Source organism: Impatiens glandulifera, chromosome 3 (genome assembly GCF_907164915.1).
Source record: "Impatiens glandulifera chromosome 3, dImpGla2.1, whole genome shotgun sequence".
NCBI classification, from domain to species: Eukaryota; Viridiplantae; Streptophyta; class Magnoliopsida; order Ericales; family Balsaminaceae; genus Impatiens; species Impatiens glandulifera.
The window spans coordinates 7,183,157-7,200,698 of record NC_061864.1 but is presented as its reverse complement, the minus strand read 5'-3'; the positions used below and the strand labels follow the sequence as shown (position 1 = coordinate 7,200,698).

General features: G+C 32.1%; 4 protein-coding genes across 4 annotated transcripts; all 4 read left to right on the top strand.

The window, feature by feature from the left end:
* Nucleotides 1-5,628: 5,628 nt before the first annotated feature.
* LOC124931661 (probable protein phosphatase 2C 25) lies at nt 5,629-7,062 on the top strand. Its single transcript, XM_047472184.1, has 4 exons — nt 5,629-6,036; nt 6,114-6,476; nt 6,547-6,726; nt 6,808-7,062. The coding sequence occupies exons 1-4, from the start codon at nt 5,629-5,631 to the stop codon at nt 6,973-6,975; spliced, it is 1,119 nt and encodes a 372-aa protein (XP_047328140.1). The 3' UTR covers nt 6,976-7,062.
* A 2,172-nt stretch (nt 7,063-9,234) lies between these two features.
* Nucleotides 9,235-11,751, top strand: LOC124931660 (GDP-Man:Man(3)GlcNAc(2)-PP-Dol alpha-1,2-mannosyltransferase-like). The gene is made up of 8 exons (XM_047472183.1): nt 9,235-9,673; nt 9,896-10,182; nt 10,284-10,470; nt 10,711-10,779; nt 10,868-11,061; nt 11,201-11,310; nt 11,402-11,631; nt 11,674-11,751. The coding sequence occupies exons 1-7, from the start codon at nt 9,371-9,373 to the stop codon at nt 11,623-11,625; spliced, it is 1,374 nt and encodes a 457-aa protein (XP_047328139.1). The 5' UTR covers nt 9,235-9,370; the 3' UTR covers nt 11,626-11,631; nt 11,674-11,751.
* Nucleotides 11,752-12,365: 614 nt separating this feature from the next.
* LOC124931664 lies at nt 12,366-14,267 on the top strand. The gene is made up of 2 exons (XM_047472186.1): nt 12,366-12,528; nt 13,276-14,267. Exons 1-2 carry the CDS (start codon nt 12,505-12,507, stop codon nt 13,888-13,890), a joined length of 639 nt encoding a protein of 212 aa, XP_047328142.1. The 5' UTR covers nt 12,366-12,504; the 3' UTR covers nt 13,891-14,267.
* A 139-nt stretch (nt 14,268-14,406) lies between these two features.
* On the top strand, nt 14,407-16,447 carry LOC124931662 (transcription factor bHLH51-like). The gene is made up of 2 exons (XM_047472185.1): nt 14,407-15,735; nt 15,809-16,447. The coding sequence occupies exons 1-2, from the start codon at nt 15,460-15,462 to the stop codon at nt 16,325-16,327; spliced, it is 795 nt and encodes a 264-aa protein (XP_047328141.1). The 5' UTR covers nt 14,407-15,459; the 3' UTR covers nt 16,328-16,447.
* Nucleotides 16,448-17,542: the final 1,095 nt, after the last annotated feature.

Genomic DNA, 17,542 nt, shown 5'->3' with positions numbered 1-17,542 from the left:
TACAAATATTTACGTTTAACTTAAGATTGTGGTCAACACAGAGAATTTGTGTTACTGTTTATGGCTTCTTAAATGAGTTGATCTTGATACTAAATTCTTTTATTGATGACAAAGTTAATTGTAGTGTCAAGTTTATGTAGGTAAAATTATTATGGCTGTCTATGTACCAAATTTATGTAGAATAAAGAGTTATATTTCAAATAAATTTTATGAATAATCTAATTATAACACAATACTAATTTAGTTATGAAACTTTTCTTCTTAAATAGAAAAGTAGAGCCCTAATTGGATTTACAAAGAAGAAATGAAGAACAATGAAAGAATGATAAAATATGATTATGTATTTTCTTGAATGAATTGTTAATTACAACTTATTTACTCAAGTAGTAGTATTAGAGATAACAACCAATTAGAATACAAGTATTCAAATTTCCCATTGGAAGAAGGTTGTCATTTATTCTTATCTAATAATTGCTTGCATCATAAGAAAGTTTTCTACATTAGGAAATGAAGTAGTTTAATTGGATATACATTAGGAAATGTATTTATAGCCAAAGTTCATGACAATTCATTCTAAATTTTGTGAGTTTGAGAGTAAGAGAGTAGAATGGAATAAATTGTATTTGTGATTTTAATATGCATCCAATCTTGTTTTTGTTTGCTGTACTTGTAGGTTTGTCAGTTTAAATTAGTATTATTTTTTTGAATAATTAGAGTTATGATCAAGATTGTCCACTTGACGTTTTTGCTATTTAATTTGTTTTAGTCAAATGAGTCAAACCAGAGAAACTGTAAGGGCAGCCACTACAGAAGAGTTCTTAGATTGTTTTGATAACACAACAGAATCCGTTAGGGAACACTTGAATCATGTTGAAAATGAAAGAGAAGAGATTAGTGAAAATGCTACTAAAAAAATATAGAAGTGCAATTTGGGAGCATTTCACTAAGGAGAGTATTGATGGGATTCCTAAAGCGAAATGTAATTATTGTGGTAAATATTTGGGTGGTTCTTCGATCAATGGAACTTCTCATTTGTTTAAACATCATGGAAGATGCAAGAAAGTGCAAAACGTAAATTTGTTGAAGGAAAAACAAGTTGTTGACTCCGATTCATTTACTGATGAAGAATTTCGAAGACATGTTGCAATGATGATCCTTTTCCACGACTATCCACTTTCTATGGTAGAACACATCAAGTTTAGAGATTTACTTGAATATGTTCGTCAAAAACCAATGCGCTTTCCATCAAGAAACACCACTAAAAAAGACGTGTTAAAGATTTATGAGGTTGAAAAGGCGAGAGTGAAGCTTTTGCTAGAAAGAAATGAATCAAGAATCGCTATCACCACTGACATGTGGACTTGCACATACCAACGGAAAGAGTATATGGTTGTGACATCACATTTTATCGACGATAAATGGGTGTTGCAAAGTTTTTTATTGAGATTTATCTATGTACCATGTCCTCATAAAAGCGAAACTTTGGCAATGTGTTAACGAATACATTGTTGGAATGGAATTCAGACTTGAAATTGTCAACCATCACCGTTGACAATTGCTCTACAAATGATGTAATGGTTCAAGATGTGGTGCATAGGTTGCACAAAAGCCATTTATTATCTAACGGTGAATATGTTCATATGCGTTGTTGTGCACACATTTTAAATTTGATTGTGAAAGATGGGTTAGATGTGATTAAGTCGTCAATTGAGAAAGTGTGTGATAGTGTCGTGTATTGGTTGGCTTCGCCTAGAAGGATAGAGGAATTTGAAGATAATGCAAGGACACTTGGAATTTACATGAGTAATAAATTGTCTCTTGATTGTCCAACTCGATGGAATTCAACTTTTTTCATGCTAAGAACTGCTTTAAAATATAAGTTGGTTTTTTTGTCGATGCTCTCTTCGGGATAGACAATACAAACACGAGCCAAACGATAATGAATGAGATCTTGCCCAAGAAGTATGTGAAAGACTTGAACTATTTTTCAATGTGACTGAACTATTTTCTTCAACAAAATATCCTACGTCGAATATATGTTTTGCTAAAATATGTGAGATTAAACTAACTTTCTCTACTTGGATAGAGTCTCCCATTGAAAAGATTCAAGATATGACAATTTTAATGATGTCAAAGTTTGACAAATATTGGTTAGATACACATATCTTGATGGTTGTTGCCTGTATTCTGGATCCGAGGAATAAATTGAAGTTGGTTCAATATTATTTTACACGTTTTTACCCAAGTGAATGGAAAACAAAGTTAGATGAAGTGCGTCAAAAGTTTATTATTTGTTGAAGGAATACACAAATGATATTTCAAATACCCCAATGACCACAAGTGACACAAATATTCTCCGGTCAATGAGTACTATCTATCCTGCAGACTTTACTAGCTTTTGTGAGAGCGACGTATATATGAGCACACAAATGAAATCTGAGCTAAATATGTATTTGAAGGAAAAATTTCTCCCAACAACCATGAATATTGATGTTCTCGCTTATTGGAATGGTAACTTTAAATATCCCACGTTACGAGCAATTGCAAGAGATTTGTTAACGATTCCAGTGTCAATAGTTGCTTCAGAGTCTGCGTTTAGTACAAGTGGTAAAATTGTTGGTCCTCATCGGAGTAGGCTTAATGTGGAGATGGTGGAGGCTCTTATGTGTGCAAAAAGTTGGTTATCAGGTATTGTTAATAATATTTTGAAAAACAATAAAGTATTATTCTCTTTTTTCTTCTTATTATTCAATTTTTACATTAATAATGTGTAGGTGAACCTCCAAATAAAACATCGTTCATGGACACAGATAAAGATTTGGACCTAGATTGCGATAAAGATTTAGGTATAATTTTATCATTTGCGATTATAATTTGTAAATGTTTTTAGCTAATTATTTTTTATTTTTACAGATGTAGATGACGTTAAGGAGAGAATTGTAGAATAAAGATTTCAAGAATTGGATATATTTTTGAGAAAATGTATTTTGAATTTGATATAATTTGGAGATCTATTATTTTGTTTGGGTTAGATCTAGTATTTTGAATTTGATATATTTTGGAGATCTATTATTTTGTTTAGGTTAGATCTAGTATTTTGAATTTGATATATTTTGAAGATCTATATTTTGTTTGCGTTAGATCTAGTATTTTGTTTGCTAAAATTTTTTTTGGATCTATTGGTGTGAAAAAAAAGACTTAAATTGTATGCTATATTACTATATTAAATAGACATAGATATGTAATTTTGTGCCAAAATAGTGAAAATATATATATCTTTTATGTTATTGCTGGATTTTTCTAAACAAAATTATAAAAAAATATAGATTTTATAAGTGTTAAGCAACTAGTTTATGGATTATATATGTATTGAAATTATGAATTCTAATTGACTAGACCCAATAGATATAGATTTAACATTTATTAGTTTCTTTAAATTTGTGTATAGGATTGTTTAAAATTAATTTTTATTTATTTTATTTTAAAAGGGAGAAAATTTTAAAAAGGTGAAAATCAATATTATGTTATTAATTGGATAAAAAGAACTAGATATATTTAAAAAATTATAAAAAAATTATGAATTTTTAATCTAAAATCGGGTTCGGGTCGGGTCGGGTACCCATCGGGTTGGGACCGGTCAAGTTCAGGTCAAACATGGACCCGATTTTTCGGGTCAACTTTGGGTCCGGTTCGGGTCCCCCGAGAACTGCAAATTTTCCATGCCTAATTGTTGTGTCTATCACAACAAAATCGGTGATGGTTCTTTGATTTATTTACTCTTGTATGTAGATGACATGCTATTGAAGCCAAGAAAATGTCAGAGATTCAAAAGATGAAAGACTTTCTCAGTTTTGAGTTTGATATGAAAGATCTAGATGGAGCACGAAAAGTTCTGGGCATGGAAATAGTAAGAGATCGAATTCAAAAGAAGCTATTTATTTTACAGAAGAGTTATATTTTGAAAATGTTGTCTCATTTTGGGATGAGTATAGTAAAGGCTCTAAATACTCATGCAACTGTTACGACTCATTTGTCTGCATTCACACCTAAGTCTGGAGCTAAGAAGTTACACATGTCTCATGTACCGTATGTTAGTGCGGTGGGTAGTTTAATGTATGTCATGATATGCACTAGACCTAATATTGCGTATTCAGTTAGTGTTGTTAGTATGTTTATGTCTTGACCTGGTAAGGAACACTAGCAAATGGTAAAGCGAATATTTCGCTATCCGTGAGGCACATCAGATGTTGGTCAAGACATAAACATTTATGGGAGTAATAATTAGTATCTTGTAACTGGTTATTCAAATTCAAATTATGCTGCAGATATCGATGGTAGAAGATCAATGACTAATTATGTTTACACCCTTGGTGACTCTATGGTTAGTCGGAAGACAACATTACAATCGACTGTGACGTTGTCCATTACCGAGGCTGAGTATATGGTGCTAACGGGAGCAACCAAGGAGAGTATATGATTGAAAGGATTAATCAGTGACCTTGGTATCCATCATGATCAAACAATTGTTTTTTTTTGTGATAATTTAAGTGCTATCTGTTTGACCAAATATCAAGTGCATCATAATAGAACCAAACATATTGATGTCCGTTATCATTTTTTTCGTACTGAGAAGAGAATTAAGTTAAAGAAGATCGACACTCATCATAATACTGTAGACATGTTCAAGTCGGACCCCACTTAACAAATTCACCCATTTTTTTGGACCCTTTAGTATATTAATTAATATCAGCCATTAATTGTTTGTGGTTTATATTAATTTCTGTTACATCACCATTATTCTACAGTTACGAGTAAGTAAGGTGTTTAAGTTTTTCTGTTTTTTGTATTTTAATACGTGTAGTCTTTTTCATTTACTATAAATTTTTCATCTTTGATAATTAAAGTCTATTTTCATCTTTTTTTCATACGTCATTGTTTATCACTTTCTTGTATTCCGCACGATAGTCTTATTGGAGAACACTCATCTTTTTTTTTTTTTTTTGCAACACTTGTTTTTTTATTTATCTTCAATTATTAATTTTTTTTCTTTGTTATTGATTTCTTAAATCAATATATAAGTTTTTGTAAAACACTTGTTTTATTGACAATTATTTATGCATATCTAAATATGATATTCTTTGCTTATTATTATTAATGTATGTTTATAGGTATACATCTTTTTAAATATAATAATATGAAATAATTAAATTAAATATATTTTTTACTGTTATTTTCTAAATTGCTTCAACTTATAATATTTGGTTTCTGAATAATCTCTTAATTTTTAATTTTTATTTTTTGAAAAAAGAGAAGACTAAAATGGTCTTTTGTACTATTAGGTAGACAATTAATTGTGATGTTTAAAACTTAAAAGTACTAAGTCAAATTCTTCTTTTTCTTCTCCTCTTCTTCTTCCCATTATTGAACTATTCTGCCTCAGACAAATATATTAATTGTATGACATTGAATCCGGCACGCCATGCAAGAAAAGCAAAACAGGAAATAGTCTCCTCAATCGTCTCCCAAGTTCCAACGGCGCCGTCTTTGGTCTTTCTCTCTGAGAACCTGCAGTTCGATCTCTATATATAGATCGATCTCCCTCTATTATTTGTTCAACAATATATAAAAATGTTAGTTCCCCAATCAATGACTAATTCCATTCATCTTGTATTCTCTCCAATACCAACTAGGGTTCATAGAATTCTCTCCAATTCTTCTCCCTCCAGCAGCCTGTCTTATCATGGATTATCATCCCCTCCTCCACCTTCTTCATCGCCAGCAGCAGAGCATACCTTGAAAGAACATGAACCAAATCATTATTCTTCTTCCTCTGTTTCATCAGCAGACCTTCTAAAGAGAAAAAGGCCCGCAAGGATCAACATCCCGATCATTTCCTTCAGTTTCCCACCCGTTGATACATTCAGGGAATTTGAGTTCCAAGAAGATGCATATTCTGCCTATTGCAAACGCGGGAAGAAAGGTCCCATGGAAGATCGATATTCAGCTGTCCTCAACTTTCAAGGAGATTCCAAAGAGGTATGTATAATAATATAATATATATATACCTAACCTAATCATAATTAGCTAGTTATATATAATGTTGATTTTTACAGGGATTTTTCGGTGTTTTTGATGGGCATGGAGGGTCGGCGGCTGCTGAGTTTGCAGCAAAGCATATGGACAAGAACATCATGGAAGAACTACGGAGAAGAAATGAATGCGGTGACGGTGAAGTAGAAGCAGCAATAAAAGAGGGTTATCTTAAGACCGATAGGCAGTTTTTAAATGAAGATGATAATGTAATTAGTGGGCGTGGAGGAGCTTGTTGTGTGACGGCCTTGATACGTGAAGGAGAACTTATAGTCTCTAATGCCGGCGATTGTAGGGCTGTGATGAGCCGAGGAGGAGTGGCAGTGCCACTAACTACCGATCATCGTCCTTCAAGACAAGATGAAATGGCGCGAATAGAAAGCCTGGTAATGAATTGTTAATTAAAATTGATATTGTTGAAGAAAACATTTGATTAATTTAATGAAGATGATGCAGGGTGGATATGTGGATAGTGGTCGTGGAGTTTGTCGAGTACAAGGATCTCTTGCGGTGTCTAGAGGGATTGGAGATGGACATTTAAAACCGTGGCTAACTGCTGAACCGGAGACAACCATATTACCTGTTTCCAGTGATTGTGAATTTTTGATCCTTGCTTCTGATGGACTTTGGGAAAAGGTACATACTTAATTACAATCTCTAATTAATTAATTAAAATTTTATTGTGTATGCGGTGATTAATTAAGTATTTTAATTTAGGTCGATAATCAAGAGGCTGTAGATGTAATTCGGGCGCTTTGTACAGACGTTGATAATCCTGAACCGTTGTCGTCTGCATGTAAGAAGCTCGCTCAATTGTCGGTGTTAAGAGGCTCCATTGATGATATTAGCCTGATTATAGTTCAACTAAATCGTTTCCTTAATTAATTTATTTGAAATAATATGCTTAGAGTATGATTGGTTTTGATAGTTGTAATAGACTTGCAATATTGATAATGTAATTAGTGTTTATAAAATTGACCTTAATTTTCTATAATTTCTTCAGTCCATGTTTTCACCCTTGTCTTATTTTATGTTGCAAATTGGAAATAAACAAAAAGAGAAAAGAAGAGTTAAAAATAAACAAATGCATGAATAAATCTAAGGTTTGTCTTATTTAGATCTAAGATTAGTTCAACTAATCAAGAAACCTGATTTATGTGGGAAATATGGACCATGGAAGAAAATGTTTATGACTAGCTAAGATGAAAATATCTACAAAACAATGATTTAAGATTGACTTATATAAACATACTTCTTTTTCTTTTCTTTTTTTAGATCAAGATTTGTTTTGTAAGAAGGTTAACCTGACCCCAATTATATCATTTATATGAACTTCTAAATTAATTATAGGTTATTGTTGATAAATAAATGTTATTAAATTGGTTAATATATATCTAATTAAAAAATATTTTAAAATATTATTTCATTTAAATCAAACCCCAAAATAAAAAATTGTAAAAGAATATAATTTTAAAGTAAATAAAAGAAAATTCAGCACAACATTAATTTTTTTTTTTGTTAATAAGTAGGAAAAGTTAAGTAAACTATATATACATCTATTCTTGCCCATCACACACACACATGAAACGGTCTAAGGATATTCATGCATGGCCCGCGTGGAATGGTCCACAATTTACGGATTGAATATGTGATCATTCCAACTCAATTTCTTTATTATTGTTTAGATACGGATGTATGTGGGGTTTAAACCCACCAGACATTTTTTTTTAATATATATTATACTTATATATAGGGAGTTAAATTAGTGAGATTAGTATAGCACATACCAATAAAACTAAAATTTTATTTTATAAGTCTCAAATATCTTTTAGATGAGGAGATTAAAAGAGAAATAGAGTTAGATGAATGAATGATTGATTTATATATATATATATATATATATATATATATATATATATATATTAAGAGATATTCATTAATTATTTGTTAAACTTTGTTTGATTATAAATTTATTATTATTTGGATGAGATTTGAAAGAGGTGGTGATATATATATATATATATAAATAAAAGATTGTGGATTGACCCGCTTATAAACTTAAAACGGTTAAAAATAAAATAAAAAATGCTATCACATCTTTACTATAATTTTTTTTAATAATTTTTTATATAATTACTCATGCAAATATACGAACTACATGTTAATGTATTTAATGGGCTTAATATACCATTTTTTTAAAATAAAATAAGATCAAATAATTCTATAATTTTTTTGAATTAATTCAATATTAGAATAAATATTTACTTAATTTTTATTCTTTATTTTTAAGTTTATTTTCTTTAAATCAACCTTAAATATTTTTAAGTCAGCTTAACTCAAAATTCTAAATTCCTCAATGTTTTTTTATAAAGTTTTGGAAACGCCTAGCTTCAGAGGTAAAGTTGAGTTTGAGCGTTTATTTTTAAGATTAACTTTAAAACTATTTTTTTAATATCTTATTGAGTCGTTGATTTATATGAAATAATGTTCTAAATTATACATTTTAATTGTACATATTAACAAATTTAATAACATTATTCATTAAAATCCAATTCAAACCTAGCTTGAAGGGTTTTAAAACATGGCTAGAGTAGAATCTTGCAGTGCATATCCTAGTTTCGCTTTCTAATCATTTTTCAGAAATAAAGAATAGCATGAGAACTCAACCATTATTACTTTCATTTTTATTTAAAACACACTAGATAATAATGGATTTTTACTTTATGGACCAGACCCAAAATATTTTATATATATATATATATATAACTGGGTGATTTAAATAAAATTTTCTTATTTGTTTCATGTTATTATTATTATAGCCTGAATAGATTTTATGGATTTCTTTTTAACTCAGTAAATTTTAAATTTTAACTCCGCTTCAAAATTTTTAGTACCTTCTAACCCAGTTTTGTCACATAAATTTTATTATTTTTTATTAATGAGTTAAAGTTAAAGTTATGATCATTATTTTGAGTTTTTTTTTAAGCTTTTAAAATAAAAAATAAATAAAATTAACTTTAATATTTTTTAATTATTTTTTGCATTACAGTATATTATTTATTATTTAAAATTTAATTAAATAAGTTTTTAATTATATGCAGCTTTGGCACAAAAAAGAAAAGAAAATTGACTTGCTCAACTTGAAAGTTGAAACAAACCTAAGCATGAATCCGATCAAGAGTTTCCGGCTGATCACCTGAGTAAACTTCGCTGGACGGCGTTTCTATTGTGAATCTACTCTTTGAAGAAGGAATCGCCACTGTCGATTTCAGCTTCAAAAATGGCAAATCAACTTGTAATTTGGTCCATCATCTCCGCTCTTTCAGCTCTGATTCTCAACTTGTTCGTGAGATTGGTACTTGGAATTACAAGAAACAACAAGAAGGCGGTAGCATTTTTTCACCCTTACACTAACGACGGTGGCGGAGGGGAGAGAGTACTCTGGTGCGCTGTCAAGGGTGTCCAAGAGGAGCGCCCCGATCTCGATTGCGCCATCTACACTGGTGATCACGATGCTTCTCCCGACAGTCTTATGGCCCGAGCCGTCGATCGTTTCGGTGTGAAGCTGCGTTCTCCACCCAAGGTAATAGTGATTATTAATATCTCCTCATTGTATTGATTTATTTTGATAACCAAAATTAGCAATTTCCCAAATCCCACTACATTTGAATGCGATCTGATACTGTATCTGCCAAAAACTGGTTAAATAAACATCATAATGCTTTTATTTTAGCTCTGTAGAAGTCAGATACTCCTCCCTGTTCCAAGTATAATTTGATTTCCGGTTTGGTGTTCTATATGTAAGGTGATTCATTTGTATAAGAGGAAGTGGATTGAAGAAACAACTTACCCTCGCTTCACTATGATTGGTCAAAGCTTGGGCTCTGTGTATCTTTCAATTGAAGCTTTAAGCAAGTATACCCCTCTGTATTATTTTGATACCAGTGGCTATGCTTTTACATATCCAATTGCGCGAATGTTTGGATGCAAGGTCATTTGCTACACCCATTACCCAACAATCAGTTTAGACATGTTATCTCGTGTGCGTGCAAGGAGTTCAATGTATAACAATGATACTTTAATTGCTCGGAGGTTTGTTCTGCATTTTCCATATAACTGCTATTTCTCCTCATTTACTCTTTTTCTTCTTCATTGATGAAATTACTCAATAATTGTGTTTGTTTTTTTGGCAGTATTTGGTTATCCCGTTGCAAAGTCGTGTATTATAAGGTTTTTAGTTGGTTGTATGGCTTGGTTGGGTCTTGTGCACACCTTGCAATGGTTAACTCTTCGTGGACAGCATCTCATATTGAAAAGCTTTGGGGGATACCGGATCGTATTAAGCGAGTTTATCCACCTTGTGATACTTCAGGACTTCAGGTTCATCACTCTTCATATTGTCTTAAGCCTGATAATTTTTGTGATGAAGAAATATTCTTTTGAAAGTTATGACTATGCTTATTTTTGTAGTACTTGTTTTCATGCATAGGATTTTTTTTGTTTGTTTGGAGTTATCGTCTTTGTATTCTTAGATTTAAATACTAGAGACAAGATGATTTTCTGATATGGTCTTTAATACACGTATATCCTTCAAATGCTAACTAGTTGCAGTTATAACAGGAGCTTCCACTCGAAAGATCAAGGAAACCACTAACAATCATATCTGTAGCTCAATTTCGTCCAGAGAAGGTTAGCATTTTATATAACATCTTGAGTCTTGACAGAAGAATGCTGAAAAGTAGCATCTGATGGTTTTTTTTCTGGTAATTTGTGTCAGGGGCATGTTTTGCAACTCGAAGCATTTTCAGCTGCCATCAAGAGGCTGAATGCTGATGAACTAAGGCCTAAGCTCCTGCTTGTTGGTAGCTGTCGAAACAAGGCAGATGAGGAAAGAGTGCAGAATTTGAAAAACAGGGCCACTGAATTGGAGATTGACGATGATGTAGAGTTCCATGTGAATGTAATGTACAGGTATGCACCATTTTGGCATATAAGCCTCATTTTGAAACAAACACTTCTGTTTTTGTTGTTTCTTTATTTGTACATGTTGAAATCATCTGTATTTTTTTCTTTTGCTGGTGTTCTTGAATCGTGATTATAAATAATACAGAGACTTGGTGCGACTCTTAGGAGGTGCAGTGGCTGGAATTCATTCGATGATAGATGAACATTTTGGCATAAGTGTGGTAGAATACATGGCAGCTGGAGCGATTCCAATTGGTGAGAAACTCACCAGATTTTTGAAATGAAAAATCTGATACTTTTAATATGGCTGACAGATTTATTTCCTTTTGTCTTGAGTCTCATTCAGCCCATGATTCTGCCGGTCCAAAGATGGACATAGTGGTGGAAGAAACAGGATTTCTTGCGGTAGATTTGGAACAATACTCGGATGCCATACTAAATGTTGTTAGAATGGAGGAAACCGACAGAATGAAGATGGCTGCAGCCGCAAGGAAACGAGCTGAAAGGTTCTCGGAGCAGCAGTTTTATGAAGATTTTAATGCTGCTGTCAGGCCAATTTTACACAGATAGAATAACAGTATAACACTTGGATAATAATCAAAGACTCAAAGTGAAAATCATTTATCACAGAAATTTTGTACAATGAGAGGGGACATATTTAATATTTGAAAATTATTTTGCTTGGGCTCACATCTTTAATAATCCCATCCAAGACCTATGTTCTATTAGATATTAGGTAGGAATGACAATGTGCAGTTCTGGACGACGGAGAATGCATTTATCATTCTCGTACCGTTTTACTTTGGAGATTTTTTTTAATATAATATTTATTGTAACATATTAAAAAATTATATTATTACATAAAAAATTTATAAAATATAATTAATAAATAAATATATCGATAATTTTATATATTTTATTGTGTTTATAGTGTTCGAGGTGTGATCGGGACGGGTCGGAGTGAGGAACACAAATACTATATACATTCAATCTTCGGTCAACTACTGGTCAAATCAGAGAAAAATCATCCCAAACGGAACAATTTAATTCGGTTAGTGCGGAGCGGTTTTAAATTGGTATTCTTACTATTACGTCTATTTAAAAAATTTACTGTAAAGTTTTATTTCTAAACAATATTATTTGATTAGATGAATTAATTTGAAGGGATAAATTTTGTATATCATGTTACATAAAATTTTATTGATACCAATTATAAGAATATTTTTATTGGTCAATTTCTGCCCATGTATATTTTATTTTCTTTGAAGAAAGTAAAAGGAATTTAAGAGATTGTGGGCAAAACGGGGAATTGGCTTAAAATTGTAGATAGAAGATCCGGTTAGCCACCGCGCGATGGCCAAGTGGCTGATAGAGCATCGTCTTTCTCTGATTCACCACTTCTCTCTCTCTTCTTTGGGTGCTTAATGGTTGGTCCGTAGGCAAATAACAATGGCTGCTTCGTTGAATTCAGTGGTAATCCTTAACTCAACACTATATCTCTTCCATCTCTTCAGCTTACATGTCATTTTTACCGATTCTATTCTTTGCTTCTGTCTGTATGTCTGTCTGCTCTCTTCTTATTAATTATTGTTCAGTGTTTTATATCCATAAAAGATTATCAGTGATGATGACTAGAACTTGTAAAACCAGATAAAAATCTTTTAGATGTACTTCTGGAATTAAGTTAATAAACATGTTATGTTAAATTATACGTTTTATAGATGGGTTTCTCTTGAGAATGCATATATTTACTTATTTCCATAGATTTAAGCAAAGAGAATTAGGTGATTTTGAATCGGATAGGGTGCTCTAGGGAAGATGATCAAATAGCACCATGTACTTATTAGAAATATACCAATTAATCCCTTAAAACTTTTGAATGAATAATTTGGTTCTTGAACTTATACAATCAAATTAGATATTGTGTTATCGGGTTTAGGGATATCCATTCGTCACCTATTGAATTTTCCTCGATTTTTCAATTGAAGCATAGATTTAACATTTAAATAAGGACTGTGCTTAGAGCCTTTAAACAAGGATTCTGTATAGGATATCTATCATCCTTATTAGAAGAAGGGGAGTCTTTCCTTGTGTTAATTCATTTTTAGTGATGTTGTTTTGTGGAAATTACAGCTAAATGTTTTGTAATGCTATTTATCATTTTCTGATTTTGAACTGGCCTGGGAAAAATAATGTCAAATTGCTTCATGATTGTTGCAGGCCACATGCTGTTACTTTACTTCTGAATGTAGAGTGAATTCAGCTCTAAAGATCAGAGCTTTCACCTCTCCCATACAAATAGTTGGATTAAGAGAACTTCCTTTTAGTAAAACAAAGAGGAGTTTGTGCCTTTTAGTAACAAAAGATGACCGTGTTGTGACAGACACCAGCATTACTAAAGAGGCTGGTCCTCTCGGAAATGAGAAAGTAGTAGATTCTGAGGCATCTAAAAATAATGTGAATGAGGAGAAAAGTGGTCCAACAAGATTGCCTTTAACTGCAAGAAAGAAACTTAAGGCGGCCAGAGTTCTCAACCGTTACAATGAATTAAAAGAATCTAAGGTGCCTAAGCCAGTAGGAGCGCTTGGAAGTAAGGTGATGGAGGCTTTAAGGGAAAGTGATAAAGGGAAGAAGAAATCAGGTCTTCCAGAAGCCCCGACGAATATGTTTGATGATGGGAAGAGGGGGATGCCAAAGGCAGGTCTGACTTTCGAGCTTCCGGTTGGAATGGATGTGGCTGTGATCATCTTTTCATTTGTTTTTATCACCACAGTGATGTTTTCCACAACTTATGTGGTGTGGAAACTTGGAGGCATCCATTTCAATGAGTACTAAAGTAAAGCTTTGTTGAGACGGCACAGGGTAAGATGTCTCCTCTTATTTTCAAATGTTGACAGAAAATATTGAAATTAAGTTATTTATTTATTATACATGAATGAATTATGCAAAAAAAGTCAACTTTCACCACAAAAAAAAAGATTTGATGCATGGTGAATCCTGCTGCATTTCTTGACATATATAATTTGTGGGTCATATTGAAATCAAATGTTGACTTGTGTTAGTGTTTCAATTCAGAATTGATAATGTCAAGATGTTAAGAATTAAACAAAAATAAGGTGAATTTCCAATCAAGCACTCTCATAGCTCATGTCATGTATGTCTAACATTGTATAATATTAGCTGTTTGTGTTTTATTATTTCTATTTGTTGAATGTTGGTTAGTTATTTGTGCTTTTGAGTTATGCAACTATTTGGAAACACTTTCTGGTTATGGATCTGGATTTAAATCCAGATTCAAATGAGAAACCATAGAATCTAAGCTAAGCAGGGTTTCCAAACATGATTTCATCTAACAAAGAAAAGAAAGAAGGAGAATTGAGGATTTTATAAGTTTGAGATTGGAATTTGTGATTATTTGAAGAATGAAAACAATCAAACAATCCTTAAAACAGAATGAAAATGAAGCATATCTTAGTGGCACATCTTATATCTTTTGAGAAAAGAACTGATCCATGGCATGATGATCAGTTGGCCTCATTTTTCAATTGTGACACCGACACTGCATAAAGATTTACTGTTTGAAGAAAGAGACAGATAGATAGATGAATGGATGAAGAAGGGGGAATCCTTATGGACCATTGAAATTGTAAAGAACACAGGCAAGAAGATAAAATTGAGTGGTTAATCAACAGGCCGTATGAAGGCCTCCTTTATTATGGTGAGAGTTAATTTGAAGAACGTGTTTAGGGCCCCAAAGCCGCCGTTCATCTGCCCCCACCCTCCATTGATGATTGTTATCTCATGTTTTTCTTTTGTCTTCTTCTTCTTCCCCTTAAAAGATGTAAAGAAAAATTCATCCAATTAGTAGACTCCACCTCTTTCTGTTGTGTGTCATTCACACTTCACATCACTTTTACTACTAATTACTACAGTTTGTGAGATTTTTACATATTTATGTGATTAGGACTTTTGTACTGACATTATTTTATTATTAGATACATATCTATATAGTACAGATAAGACAACTCCTAAGAGACATAAGTGTTAGTATGGGACCATTATTTATTTACTATTCTCTTTGAGAGACATTTTTCTATGCACTCAGATCCCAGTGGGATTGGGGTATCCTTGACATATCCCTGATGTTGAGATGACTGGTTGGTTAATTGATAAATATTCATTTGACTCTAAATTAATGGGTTTGGTATGATATGAGCCATCACCATTCACACCCATCAACATCTTCTTCCTCCTCCTCAAGATAAACTGAATTATCAGCAAGAACAGAACAGAGCAGAGCAGAGACGACTGTTTCTCTATAAAGGGATAAACAATGATGGGGAGGAGAAGAGGGTCATTCTTACAGAAGGGAAAGTTATAAATATATATATCTTTTTGGGAATTATGGAACAACTAGATTACTGTGGTTTTGCTCAACTTGATGATCAAGAATTAGCTCCGACAGACCAAGAAAGAGAAACCTCCATTTCACTTCCATGGCATATTCCTCCTGGTGATTCTCTTCCATTCCATGGATATCATGATTCGAGCTCATTACCTTTTGGAGAAGACAGGTCTATAAGTGCCTCGAGAAGCCATAGTCAAGCGGAGAAGCGTAGGAGAGACAGGATCAATACTCAGATGGCAGCTCTTAGAAAGCTGGTCCCCAAGTCAGATAAGGTTTCTTTTTTCTTTTTCTCTTTCACTCTTTCTATTCTCATTGTAATGTTATTATGTGTGTGGGTTTAATCAGATGGATAAGGCAGCCTTGTTAGGGAGTGTAATTGAGCAAGTGAAGGATCTGAAGAGAAAAGCAACTGAGGCTAGCAAAAGCCTGATTGTGCCGGTGGACATTGATGAAGTAACTGTAGAATTGTTTCTGGACGAAGAAGAAGATGAAGAAGCAGCAGCAGCAGCAGCAGCTTGTTCAAGTGAAATTAACAACAACCCAGAAAGCATTCTGATAAGGGCATCGGTTTGCTGTGAGGATCGTCCGGAGCTGTTTGAGGAGCTGAGCCAGGCACTGAAAAGCCTGAATCTGGGGACAGTAAGAGCTGAAATTTCGTCTTTAGGGGGAAGAGTGAAGAGCATATTGGTCCTTTGCACAAGCAAAGGGGTGTGCTTGAATAGCCTTAAGCAATCACTCAAAGGGGTTTTGGTTAAAATTGCTTCGTCTTCTGAAACATCAGGTGCATCCAGTTACACTATTAAGAGCAGAAGGCAGAGGTTCTTCTTTCCTAGTTCCCAATGCTCCACAACTTTTTTCTCTTGATTTCCCGTGGTGGGTGGGTGGGTCTTACAACCTTAAACTGTTTTGTTTGTTTCTTTCTTTTTTGAAATGTTTCATGATTGGGGGGAGGAGAAATAATCATCTTTACTCTTGTGATCACAATAAATATTCATTTCATCTTATAGTATTTTCTTTAAAGTTCAAAAGGCTAATATGAGTATATGACTAGCTAAAGTGTTACTTTGAATTAATATCAAATAACTCACATATATAATATCATTTCCATTGTTAATATTATATTGTTATTCATCTCTATTCTTTCTCTTTTTTTTTTCTACTAACCTTCCACTATCATATAAAATAGACCATTATAAATACTCAAATGAATATAAATAGTGGAAATGAGATTGTTCTCAAGTTAGATTCGCAGCACTTTCAAGAAGAAGAAAAAAACATAGATTCATTAGAAGAACAAAAAAATAAAAGATAAAAGGAGAGAGCATGTGGACCACAATGAAATTGTGTATTGATCTTCATATGCTGGATGGATGGTGTGATGTCTAATCCATCCTTCCATACCAAAACAAAAAACATTCAATATTATGAATAAGATGGATTGTTTTATTGCATATATAGAAAACATAGTGTAGATTGAAAATTGTAACTCATCAAACTAGGGTGACAACAATGGACATAATTGAGTTGTTTTAAATTTTTTTTATAATTTATACTTTTTAGATCCTACATTAAATCATATACAAACGAATTAGATTTATGATATATTTGATCGGTTTGATAATTTAATATCCGACCATATACATTGTTTACAAAATTAAGTATAAAGTGTAGCATTATTTTTGTTAATGTAGAAGTTAACATTGTTGCTTCAAAAATGTATAAATGACATAATAATAATAATAATAAATAAATACTTATTTAATTAAATAAATGTGACAATAAATAGATAATAACTATAAAAAAAAAAGATAAACTCTTACAATTGAATAAAAGTTAATATTTTAATATTACAAATTTGATATTATCAATGTTAATTAAAAAGAATGTATATAAACTTCATTAGTTTATATTTACAACAAAAAAAAAATTCTTTGTTGATTCTAATTCTAATATATTTTTAGTACGGAACAAAATAATTTAGTTATTTTGATAAATTATATATCTGACCATAAATCAGATTTTATAGTTCAAATCATATATTAGGTTAGTTCAAATTAATTATATTTTCGAGCAATCTGA

Bases quoted from the DNA above. Each gene is read 5' to 3' on its own strand.
- LOC124931661 (XM_047472184.1), top strand. From the start codon at position 5,629: ATGTTAGTTCCCCAATCAATGACTAATTCCATTCATCTTGTATTCTCT. The intron at 6,477-6,546 runs GTAATGAATTGT...AAGATGATGCAG, and splicing joins TGGCGCGAATAGAAAGCCTG to GGTGGATATGTGGATAGTGG. The intron at 6,727-6,807 runs GTACATACTTAA...ATTTTAATTTAG, and splicing joins CTGATGGACTTTGGGAAAAG to GTCGATAATCAAGAGGCTGT.
- LOC124931660 (XM_047472183.1), top strand. From the start codon at position 9,371: ATGGCAAATCAACTTGTAATTTGGTCCATCATCTCCGCTCTTTCAGCT. The intron at 10,471-10,710 runs GTTCATCACTCT...CAGTTATAACAG, and splicing joins GTGATACTTCAGGACTTCAG to GAGCTTCCACTCGAAAGATC. The intron at 11,062-11,200 runs GTATGCACCATT...TAAATAATACAG, and splicing joins CATGTGAATGTAATGTACAG to AGACTTGGTGCGACTCTTAG.
- LOC124931664 (XM_047472186.1), top strand. From the start codon at position 12,505: ATGGCTGCTTCGTTGAATTCAGTG. The intron at 12,529-13,275 runs GTAATCCTTAAC...TGATTGTTGCAG, and splicing joins CTGCTTCGTTGAATTCAGTG to GCCACATGCTGTTACTTTAC.
- LOC124931662 (XM_047472185.1), top strand. From the start codon at position 15,460: ATGGAACAACTAGATTACTGTGGTTTTGCTCAACTTGATGATCAAGAA. The intron at 15,736-15,808 runs GTTTCTTTTTTC...GGGTTTAATCAG, and splicing joins TGGTCCCCAAGTCAGATAAG to ATGGATAAGGCAGCCTTGTT.